Source organism: Panthera tigris, chromosome B1, assembly GCF_018350195.1.
Source record: "Panthera tigris isolate Pti1 chromosome B1, P.tigris_Pti1_mat1.1, whole genome shotgun sequence".
NCBI lineage: Eukaryota > Metazoa > Chordata > Mammalia > Carnivora > Felidae > Panthera > Panthera tigris.
Window position 1 is genome coordinate 184,246,710 of NC_056663.1, and position 12,183 is coordinate 184,258,892.

The window sequence follows — 12,183 nt, forward strand, 5'->3', positions numbered from 1 at the left end:
GGAAAAAAAAAAAACAAACCAAAAAACGGTGGGGATTCCCCAGATCTGATACAGTTTAATGTAAGGGAAAGAGCTGCTCTGGTACACTTGTGAAGGATGTTACAATGAGGCATGGCTTGCGATCATTTCTAAAGGCTGGTGAGAAATACAAGGGAAGGGCCTCTTGCAATATGAATCCAGTCAGGCCCTGCTATCGCTCATTGTTGACGGTGTGCTTTTAACACACCAAATGGTGGAGCAAGGGTCACTCTCCTCCTTCCTCTCTCCTTCTCTCCTCTTCCCACCCCCCCCACCTCCTTCTCTTCCTTTCTTCTTCTCCACCTCTTCCTCCTCCACTTTTTCCTCCTCTTCCTCCTCTTCCCCTCCCCAGGGTGAAGCCATATCAGTGTTTCAGCCACCTGGAGGGGACTGAGTCCCGGTAGTTTCAGAGAATTGCTAGCTCTCTCTTACTTGCTAGCATCTTGAAAGGATCAGTGTCTTCTCCAATATATCAGCCCATCAGCATGTTGATACCTTTTTGAGCAGCACCTTTGGGAATTCAGTTCTGTACGGGGCATTCTGGACACGCCCCTTGCCCCCTTCCAAGAACCCATAGTCCCATTAGGGCAGCAAGATGCATACACATGTGGCAATGAGAAGAAAGCACGAAGTGATATATAACTAAGTGCTGGGTGACAAAGGTGTTAGTGTGTGTGAGTGAACGATGTGAGGAGTCATCAAATGTCAGATCTGGAAGGACAGCTGAGAGCAAAGGGTTCAAGGATGGCAAATCCTTGGTGTATATTAGAACACACCCATTCCCACATCAGCGGCAGACATTGCTAATCAATCACATGACTCTTCCATACTGATCTCACATGTGGCCTTCAGAACAGACATCCCCACTGGCTTCCCAGGAAGCCACCTCTTGGTTCGAGTTGCCACGGGAGAGAAAACATTTCCCTTTCCTGATCTAGTCCAACCCCCTCCATTTTTGACGAGGCAACAAAGGCTCAGGAATTACAAGGGTACCTACAGCCACCGAGGCGGGTATTGGAACTCAGGTGTTTCCACCTGTCCTGGGGACCTGCAGTTCAGAGAAGAGAAGAATGGGGTGAGTCAGATCACCCGGGGACTGGATTTCAAAGCAAAGTGGATTGGAGAAGAGGCGTTCAGAGCCAGAAGAGTCTGCCCTGAGACTCCGAAGGACTGTGGTGAATTCCGCCTCACTCCACGCCAGGATCACCGCTGGGCTTTGAGCATGCAATGAGTTTTCTCTGAGTGTCTTCTCCTCCCTCCTCACTCTCTGCGCCCACAATATGTAGTTCTTGATGTCGTTTGATAGAGCTGGGGAAGGTTTGGGATCTTGCTGGGAAGGCAAGTTCGACAACAGCACAGCCTGCATGGAGAAATCATCTGAATAGGAGAGGGCACTCCAGACTATTTAATCGGTTCCTACGAGGCAGAAAGGCATGGGGCTCCTGCGAGAAGGAAGGGATGCTGACCTGGTCCCCCAGGAAGGAATGACACCCCCCAGCCTCAGCCCTCCAGCCCTTTGCTGGCCTCTGCAGGGAGAGGGGGGGGTGCTTGGGGGCTCTGAGGGGAGGTTTCCTGGACGAGCTCCTGCTCTGAAGAGAAACACTGAAAGCCAGAAAAAAACCTGGCAAGAGCAGAGCCTGGCTCCTTGAGTTTTTCGTTTTACTTCCCTCTTCTCCACTCTAAGCATCAGCCTGAGGAGGAAAGTGTGCATTTTGAAAGTACTTGGCACACTTTGGAGAAGGGAGAGAGGGATGTTGTGTTATAGGGAATCAAGAGCGCTCCCAGACATTCACACGCCCAGCAAACGGAGGTGCCTCTGTGGCCTTCCACACCTCCTGTGGTCTGACTCCTTGTGGGTCATCTGGCCTCACCCCTCCTCCTCCAGGTAGAGGCATCAAAATGAAACAATGAGACAGCAGACCATCAGATTAGAGCTCACATTCATCAGCATAGATGGAATCCAGACTTAGAAACGATAGGACTGCCTTCTGATAAGCCTTTGAATCCTTCAAACGCTGCAGGAATGACAAAATCTTGGCATTTTACCTCCAGATCAGGAAATGATCTCTCCAGGCAGGAATTTCAGGAAGTGTTTATCTTCTCCCCAACCCCCAGCTTGGTTGCCCATGGAGAGTGATGGCTTCAGTTTCCCTTTGCTAATGCTTGTTGCTCAGACTCTTGGAGAGGTTTCATGGTGCTGGCTCCAGCATTTTTGAGGAGCCACTGTGGAAAGGATGATGTTCTGTGGCTGGAGAGGGCCACAGAGACATTGCACCCTAGAGAATTCCTCATGCCAGGAGGAGGTGGCCCTCAGGCCACCTTAGTCACTCGGCTGCACCCAGCTCCCAGCTCAGTCGGTAATTCTGATTCTTCGGCCGCCAGGGCAGAGGGGACTTGGAAGACTGGTTGGGACACAGAGTGGCAGAGTGTGTCTCTTCCTGCAAGAACGGGTCTACCTGCTAGAGAAAGCTCAAGAAACGCAGTCCTGCTCCTAATTTGAAGATAGTAACTGTTGCCTTGATGGAGAGAAGCAAAAGCAGTTCACCCTGAGGCATCTGCTGTGGGTTCATAGTAACCACTAATCCCTCAAAGTGTTCCCAGATTGGATCTTTGCAGCACAAAGGGAGACCTGATGGTGTTTATTTCATCTGAGGGCCTGTTAATAATATCCCAACCTGTACATCTACAGTTCTCTTTGGGACACTTCTCCAGACTGTGTCCCTGAAGATTCTGGAGCTTTTTCCACATCAGACACTAGCTGTGCTGGTGGGGAGCTTCAGGATCAGCTTCTATCAGATTTCTGTTCTCCTGGGATGACCCTCCGCAGACACCAGAGTGCTGTGGCTGCTAACAACATACGCCATCTGCCCGAGGCAGCAGCAGGCACCTGTGCCCACCAAGACATCAGAAGTCCCAAGAACCCATCACCCATTTATCCAGACACTTATCAGCTATTTATTAAGCACCTCCCATATGCCGGACTCTCTACTACAGTCTTGGAAATGAAGTTCCCTACTGGGAAGCCAGTATTGTAAACAAACTGAGGGCTCAGGGGTGCAGTCCAAGGTTCAGCTGGTTCTCTAACGGAGGGAATGTCTTTATAGACATACCATTCTATATCTGCTGAACCTGAAGCAGAGTAAAATCACAGAGCTTTAGGGCCCCTGATGTGAGCCCCAGAGAGACTGAGTAGCTTGGAGTTAGAAAAGGTCTTGCTTAGAGTGTGATGCTAAGTGAAATAAGCCATACAGAGAAAGACAGCTACCATATGTGTTCACTCTTATGTGGATCCTGAGAGACTTAACAGGAACCCATGGGGGAGGGGAAGGAAAAAAAAAAAAGAGGTTAGAGTGGGAGAGAGCCAAAGCATAAGAGACTCTTAAAAACTGAGAACAAACTGAGGGCTGATGGGGGGTGGGAGGGAAGGGAGGGTGGGGGATGGGCATGGAGGAGGGCACCTGTTGGGATGAGCACTGGGTGTTGTATGGAAACCAATTTGACAATAAATTTCATATATTTAAAAAATAATAATAAAGTAGCATAAAATTAGCACTGTCCAAAAAAAAAAAAAAAGAAAGAAAGAAAAGGTCTTGCTCAAAGTTGGACTGCTAAGGCTGGATCCATAGCCCTGGGGTTTTCATTTTGGGCACTGCAGTTCCCACCCTCAGAATCACAAGGCCTCGTGGACAGAAGTCTGGGATCAGATTCTGCTTGGCGTGCCCTCCTGACCCCTGGGCAGTGTCCCTTTATGTCCACGTGTTTTGTGTCTGTGTGTCTGTGTCCATGAGCCGCACTGTGTCCAAAGCCACACTTCCCTGCTCCTAACTTCCAGAACTTGCCATGGCCTCAACAATAGAGTTGTAATGGTCTTCTTCATTCCTCAAAGTTTCTCTATCCACTTAGGGTGTTCATACTACAAGTTCCTAAAAGATGAAAGAGTTTGGCCAGTATGGGACTAGATGTTGTAAGTGAAAGTTTAGCTGTGATAATTTGGGGGACCTGACACTATCTTCCACATGACAGAGTTAGTACTCAGTCTACATGATCAAATTGAAATAAATCAAATATAGTGTATATGGCAAGTAGAGTGTGTTTATTTTTTTTAATTAAAAAAAATTTTGCTTACATTTATTTATTTTTGAGAGACAGAGCGAGACAAAGTGGGGGGGGGGGGAGGGGCAGAGAGAGAGAGGGAGACACAGAATCCGAAGCAGGCTCCGGGCTCTGAGCCGTCAGCACAGAGCCCGACTTGCGGCTTGAACCCACAAACCGTGAGACCATGACCTGAGCCAAAGTCGAACGTTTAATCGACTGAGCCCCCCAGGCGCCCCTAGTGTAAGGGTTTAGAGCGTATGTAGCTGTCTACACTGCAAAGTAATAATTTCAAGATGTGACATTCACTGAGCGCTAATGAAATGCTTAAGTGCTTCACACGAGTCAGTTCATTTCATCACAACTACCCGGCGAGGTGCGTGCTGTGCTTCCTCATTTTACAGAGGAAGGCTCCGAGGCTTAAGTCCCTTGTCTGAAGTCAGCCATCTAGCAAGTGGCGGGGTCCAGAACACAAACCGTGTAGCAGTCCCAGAGCCTGCACTCCCGAACACCCCGCAGTGGTTATCTGTGCTCTCACCTAACCCAGACCAAAGCCATTCGGTTTGTGGCCAACATAACAAACGGTGGCATTTATTGGCAGCCGTGTCCCAGCAGACTCTCAGGACATTAGACAGCTGACCCTGCACCTCCCTGCCTGGTCGTCACGCCACAGAAGGGGCCGGTCAGCCATTCCCCTTCCACGGCATGGCCTGTGATTAAAGAAAGTGCCTTGTTCACCCAAACGGCCAGCCCATTGTGTGGGGTGAATGTAACTATAACCACACTGGTGACATCCTGTGTCCATTTTCCCCTTTTCCGCGACAGGGGGCAAGGACACCATACTGTTCGGCGACCCCGCTGTTCCCACCATACAGAGATCGAGGTCTCCCCTGCTGAAGTTCATCGAGCAGCCTGCTGAGAACAAAACGAATTCCAAGGACGGTCAGTAAGCACACCTTGATTTCTCTGTCTCTACCTGATCACAGAGGAGGGGCTCAGTGGGCATCAGTTCTTCCCCTTCCTACAGCTTCTGTGGCCCCGTGGGGTCATTCCTTGCATTTCCTGTTGTTGTTTCTGTGGGTCTGTCTTGTTTGGAGCTTCCGGCCAAAGAATGCAGGCCTCTGGACTCAGAACAGTGGCATCAAGGTTAAGAGAAAGGGTTCAGGATATGAACAGGTCAGGCTCATATTCCAACCCCATATTGTGTTGGCTCTGAGAAGTGGGACTTCTAACCTCTGCACGTCTCCTTACCCATAGAATGGTGAGATGATGGTGCCAACCTCAGGGAAATCTTGGCCCATTGTCTGGCACAGGTTAAGTGTCCTGGGAATCATTTAAATGGAGAATAAAAGCTTCTCCTCTACCAGACACACTTTCCGGAGGCAGAGAGTTTTGAAGGTACCGTTGAGGGTGCCAGAGGGGCCCATCTCACAATGTGAGATACAGCTATCTTCCCATGTGGCAGTCTTGTTTCCCCAGCTAAACCATCTATCCTTCCTATCTTTCCAAGTTTCGTCTGTCTTCTTTTTTATCCCTAGTGTGATCGCCAGCTTCCAGGATGGCCCCCAGTGATCCTCACTTCCTGGTATTCATGCCCTCGCATATTCCCCTCCACATCGTATCAGGGTTAATCTGGGTGACTGATAGAATACAAGGGCACAAGTAACCTTATGTGACTTCCTAGGCTGGGTCATAAAAGACATACGGGGTCTTCCTTTCTGTCTCTGTCTTGAGTCATCCTCCCTGGAGGAAGCCGGCTGCCATGTGCTGAGCATACCCAAGCAGTCCTACGTGCTGTTCACGCGGTCGGGAACTGAGGCCTCCCAGCCACCAGCCGTGAAGCAGAATCTGCAGCCCCAGTCAAGCGTTCAGATGACAGCAACCCCAGTTAACATTTTGGTGACAGCTTCATGAGAGACCGCCAATGAGAGCCACCCCGATGATTTGCTCCCAGGCTCCTGAGTCTCCAGCTGCTACATTTTGAGTTAACTTGTGGCACAGTAGCACGTAACTCACATACCCAGCTTGCAGGAGCCAAGGGTCTCTCCCCGATTCCGGTATTTTCTCTCCGTCTCCTCTCGCTCTGAGTCATGTCTGCAACCATCAGCGCTATGAAAATATTCTCGAAATATTTTTCCAGCCGGGTCCCATCTGCAGAGTTACAGTCCCTTATTTGCCAAAGTGCAGACTTTACCACCTAAGTATTCTGTGGGCTTCTCAAGTATGCCGTCACCAACTCTCCACGCTTCCTCCCTTTTTTTGCCACCCTCTCGGCTCTGCAGCTACCTTTGGAGTCCTCATTGACCCTTGTCAGCTTTCCTTCCTCATCGCATCTGGTCTGTGGCCACTCTTCTTCAGACCTTCTCCCACCTCCATTCCTCCCACCTCTGGCTTGGCTCAACCCTCTTTTCTTCCTCCGCAGGGCTTCCATCCGGTTTCCCTGTCTTCTGGACCCTCCCTACTTCACTCCCATCCTCCTCCCTTGTGCTGTAGGGTAAAGCTTCTGGAGCACTGCTCTCCTACACCTGCACACCCTGCTCTGAAATCTTTGGTGGCTCCCCACTGTCTCCCGCTTGAAATCGTAACCCGGCAAACTGGCCTACCCTGTCTTTCTGACCTGATGATTATCTGACTTGAAAACTGCTTTTATGGAGCTGTACTAACCAGTTTGAAACAGTTGTTACCATTGTGTAACAAGCCACCCCAAAACCTAGGGCTGAAAGGAACTACTATGTATTATTAATCACAAGTCTTTGGGTCAGACCAGCAGTTCTGCTAATCTGAGCTGGGCTCGGCAAGGCTCACTGGGTACAGCTGTATTTTGAAGCTTGTCTCAATCACTTATAATAGTGCATGGAATGGGAAGAATTGGACAGGTCTGGGATTTCAACAAAGAGGATCCCCAAGCGTACGCAGGGAGAATTCTTGGAGAGAATCGCCAACTCGGGTGGGTTTCATATTGGCCAGAAGGCAAGGCCGGGTCTTTCCAGCCAGCAGCACGTGGCTGTTTCCAGATCTGGCCCGTAACACACCATGGTCCGGTGCAGTCTGGAACGTGGCTTGGCTGATGGTCACCCCGTGCCAGCATCCAGCGTCCACACTGGATCGGAAACCCTCTATCTGCTCTGAGCTTGTTTAGCCCCTGGGTGGGTGGGCCCAGGCCTGCGAAATTGAAATGAAACATGAGACCGGCTTGATTTTCACAAGGGGAGCATAAGTAATGGCCTGATTCAAAATGATAGCTTCCAGAATTCCATCATTACCTCTCATTGTTCCAACCCCGTCCTTCACCAGTGCGGTAGGAACAAGGAAGCATTTACGTAGCGGCTGTCAGCGTCTGGGAAGGTCTCATCCCCACCGCATCTCTGATTAATTCCAACCGAAAGAAGCCCACACTTGGGAGGACAAAGCCCGTCAGAGATCAGTTAACAAAAGAAGACGAATGTCCCCTTTGGGCCAATGTGCAAGGGTGACATGGTTTTAGGAGCCTAACAGCCTTTCTACAAAGAGCTACTGTTTCTTCATCTTTTTGAGAAAACATTTTTTCTTTCCTTACTATTTATACCATGAAGCAATTCTACCGGTCGATTGCGTCACCATTATTGACACGTGTTTGTTATTAGTAAGGATTAATGATACTAATTCTGTGTGCTAAAACAGCACAGAATAATTACTATTATTTTCTAATAATATCTTCCCATGCCGAGCTAGTTCAAAAATCCTTCTTTCATGGAAATGGCAGTGCAACATGTCTGTTCTCAAGGGGAAACCAAAACTCGGCACAGTTTAGGAGCCAACATTCCATAAACCCAGACTTAAGGGCAGGTTTTGCACCTCCAGCAAGGAGCGGACGTCCTAGTTATATAGATCAGCGTTTGTGGCATTTTCGGGAACTTTTCTTTGTCTCCTGACGATGACTTGCACATACTTTTTAGACATCTTTTGGATAACAAGGGAGGAGAGGATTGAAAAATCTTGCTGTTGACCTATAATCTAATCCTGGGCGGAGCCTGGCGCCTATGTTTTCATGGTCCTGAGGCTCTGAAAATCCAGACATTCTCAGGAAAAACAAACAAACAAACAAACAAAATCCCTGACCAGACCAAACGGGAGAACCACAGCCTCGCCCATCCCCCTCTTGCCGCTGTGTTTTGACCTCTAAGGATGACAGCAATGTCGCTTCCCCCCAACCCCCAGCCAAAAAAAAAAGGTTGAAAAGTTCTCCCTGGTAATCTCAGAGGTTTGCCATTTTAAAAAAGATTCATGCGTTTGGACATGAGCAGAATGTCATCTAAAGAAATGGCACGAGGCAAAGTACCGGCGACCAAAAGGCCCCCGTGTAATTTAGACCACCCTCACTTAGATGTAAATTAAGGTAGAGAAGATTAACCTGACCCACAGTAAAAACACCGCGAATGGTTTAGGGGTTAGGTTGTTACGGGTAAGGTTAATTAATTTTTCAGGGGCACCAGAATATACTATTAAGTGTCTTGGAAGGAGTAATTTCATAAGAGTAATTTCCAGACGGAGTTTATTCATCTCACGTTGGTGAAAAATTTAACTGCAGAAAGGACCATAATTTACTTCTTTTGAATACAGCTCCTTGCACGATGCTGGAAACTTGCTCGTTTTGACTCGGTGTTTCCCATAACCCCCGTACAACAACCATAAAAATTTTCTTTTCGTTAGTATGGAAATTATGTTATTGCTTCCCTGAGCTACCTCAGATGCCACTAAACGTTTGCGTGAGTTAGAGATCTTTTTTTCTGAGAGTGCCATTTTAGGAACTTTTAGGGTAGCAACCTGAGTACAGCCTAAACAAATACCATAAATTCAGTGGTTGCTCTCATTTATTTATGTGTGACATTTACATGTATGTACTAATATACTCATTTATTCATATATATGTCCCCGGATTCAAACATTTAATCAGCCATCTGGTGAGTACCCACTATAGAACACTGGCAAAGTTTGAAGCCCCTGGGTGGCTCAGTCGGTTAAGCGCCCAACTTCGGCTCAGGTCATGATCTCACCGTTCATGGACTCGAGCCCCGCATCAGGCTCTGTGGTGACAGCTCGGAACCTGGAGCTGCTTCAGATTCTGTGTCTCCCTGTCTCTCTGTCCCTCCCCTGCTCACCCTCTGTCTCTGTCTCTCTCTCAAAGGTAAATAAATGCTAATTTTAAAAAAAAATTGACAAAGTTTAAAAATTAATCAGGTAAGATTTTATACTTCAGGTGATTTTTTTATGAGCTAATTATACATAAGTAACAAGTTAGGGGTAAAAAAGTAAAAAGTACAAAGCTCCCTCGGAGGCGCAGACACAGCTGGGGGAGATGAGGGGCACTGCGGTTGGTAATATTTTGCTTCTTGTCCCGGCCGCCGCTGCTTCCGTGGGTGCATTCACAGTGTAAGAATTCAGTGAACTGTAGACATAATGATTTGCACACTTTTATGTAAGTTATACTTCCATCAAAAGAAAAAAAGGAAAGTGAGGGACTGTTTATTTTATTTTATTTTTTAACGTTTATTTATTTTTGAGACAGAGAGAGACAGAGCATGAACGGGGGAGGGGCAGAGAGAGAGGGAGACAAGAATCGGAAGCAGGCTCCAGGCTCTGAGCCGTCAGCCCAGAGCCCGAAGCGGGGCTCGAACTCACGGACCGCGAGATCGTGACCTGAGCCGAAGTCGGATGCTCAACCGACTGAGCCACCCAGGCGCCCCTGTGAGGGACTGTTTATAAACATTCTTGAGTGCTTAGAATGTGCCAGGCACTGTGAACAGGTCAGGTGAGGCTCCTGCTTATATTCTAGAATAAGATAAACATGTAAAACACTGAGCACTCAGCCCAGCACAGAAAATCACCTAAAAGTCATTAGCCGGTACGATTCACTTTAGAGAGGGAGAAACCAAAGGTCCCTGCATAAAATGGACAGCAGTGAAAGAACCATGGGAAGTGAGGCTATGGACTGAAGCAAGAGCTCATCAGTTAGGATCCTGCCAAAGACCTAAGTGAAAGGAATGAAAATTTATCCTAAAAGCAGCAAGCCTCCAGTGAAAGGTTCTAAGCAGGAAAGCGCATGGTCAGAACAGCTCAACTCTCAGGGCGCCTGGGTGGCTCAGTCGGTTGAGTGTTGGACTCTTGATTTCGGCTCAGGTCATGATCTCACAGTTCATGAGTTGGAGCCCTGAGTTGGCCTCCGAGCTGACGGCGTGGAGCCTGCTTGGGATTCTCTCTGCCCCCACCCCCCCCGTCTCTGCCCCTCCCCTACTCACTCTCAAAATAAATAAACTTAAAAAAAAAAAAAGGTCACTCCCTCTAACTGCCCTCATTTGTCCCCCAGTTTCCCCAAATGCCAGCTGTCAGCCTGAAAATATTTGCATGTGTCTGATGCCAGCCCAATCGCAGTAAGACTCCCCTCGGGCCCCCTTATGGGTACCAGGAAGTGTTCCCCTACGTTTCACCACTGTTTGGTCTGAGAGCTAAGAAAATCTTGACTTCTGGGGGCCTCAGAGTCTGGCGTTGAGCGCACATGATCGGGTGCTAAGAAGCTGCTCCCCTAGTGGGTCTCAGTCCTGCAGTCTGGAAGGGACGTCAGAGTCCCGCCCCCCCCCCCCATTTTGTGTCTGAGGAAAGGAGACCAGATGGGTCCTCCTGATCACAAAGCGATGAGTAGGAAAATGGGGCTGGGTACCAGTTCTCAGGACCCCGTTCTCTGCCATCCATCCCCCTCCAGTTGAACTCGACAATCTCTGTTATTTAGAGAAGTTTGGTGGAACAATTTAGTTAGGAGGCGTAGGGAGCTTAAAGCTTCTTTTACACATAGCATGTTATTGAAACTGAGGAAACATCAGCTGTCTGCATCGAAGAATGAGGTGCTGATGGGGAAAGGGTGAAATCCCTCCCAACTGTTCTCTTTCCTGCCCTGAAGGCAGCCAGCACCTCTTGTCATTACTAAAGGTCCCAGGTCTTTCCTGAGCCGCAGCATCTATAAAACCTGCCTCGATTTAGATATTTAACGGCACACGGAAATGATGGTTATGGACGTGGCCAAGGGCTCCCTTTCCCTCCGTGAATGACACAGAGCGGCTGCTTTCTTTTTTAATGTGAGTCCCATGGCCCCCGCCAGCAGCGTGTTCTATCTGAGAGCCCCTGTGACGTGGGCCTGGGGTTGAGAGGAGAGAGGGAGTGAGGGCTGACTTCCTGCCAGAGGTGTGATGCTGTCCCGGGTCTGTTTCAGGGGAGATCCAGACGCAAGAACGAGATGAAAGTCGTGCCGCCACCGAGGCACTGACAGCACCCGAGGACGCGGGAAGGCCCGCCATCAGCTCCCCGGCAAACCAGAGCCACGGGAACCAATGCAACCCCTTTCATCCTTCGTTACCGCAGGTACCCTCTGAGGAAGAAGAAATGAACAGGCTTGGAAGGGAAATCACGAAACTGACAGAGGCACAGGCAGAGGCAGAACCAGAAGGGGCCAGAAGAGCAGGTCCCGGGGAGGCTCAGAGGAACGAGATGGGGACAGCCACGCTGGGCCTGACCTCCAGGGGGGAGGCCCCCAAATCTTGCCAGGGCCCCACTGAGTCCAGCCAGGCAGCGGCCGAAGCCTCCGCCGCGGAGGACAGCAAGGAGACCCTGGAGGGTGCAGGCAGGAGGAGCCCCGTGAAAACATGAAGGGGAAAGGGATCCCCGCGATGTCACGTCAGAGGCACGGGGGACGGTAAAGAATCAAGCATCAGAGCAGCTTTCGGAGGCGACTCTCTCCTAAAACACTTCCAAGTCTGCAAGTGAGAAGGGACACAGGTCCTGTTGCAAACTGAACATGCTGATGATGCCAGCACAGTGCGATTTATTAAATGCCGGTCCTCAAGCTTCCAGGTGTCCTCTCTTCATGCCGCAGACGCGCTGCGGTGAACACGGCCGGGCGCAGAATCGTGTCCCCCACGCGGCTGGGTTTTGGCATCCGTCTTTCTGTCAGGCATTTGTTTTATTAGAGATAAGATGTTTTTCTATTAGCATTTAATGTTGTCGATCAAGATTATGGGAAGAGCTTGAAAGGGATGGGGTTTTTAA

The 12,183-nt window shown here is 49.2% G+C and overlaps 1 protein-coding gene across 5 annotated transcripts in view; it reads left to right on the forward strand.

Moving 5' to 3' along the window:
* The window catches only part of CCDC149 (coiled-coil domain containing 149), a 92,440-nt gene extending 80,460 nt beyond the window's left edge, over window positions 1-11,980 (forward strand). For all 5 annotated transcript variants that reach the window (XM_042984842.1, XM_042984844.1, XM_042984845.1 and 2 more), the window contains 2 exons: window positions 4,936-5,052; window positions 11,351-11,980. In XM_042984842.1, the coding sequence (XP_042840776.1) occupies window positions 4,936-5,052; window positions 11,351-11,784 (551 nt within the window). In that variant the 3' untranslated portion in view covers window positions 11,785-11,980. The remainder of the gene's footprint in view (window positions 1-4,935; window positions 5,053-11,350) is intronic.
* The last annotated feature ends 203 nt before the right edge of the window (window positions 11,981-12,183 follow it).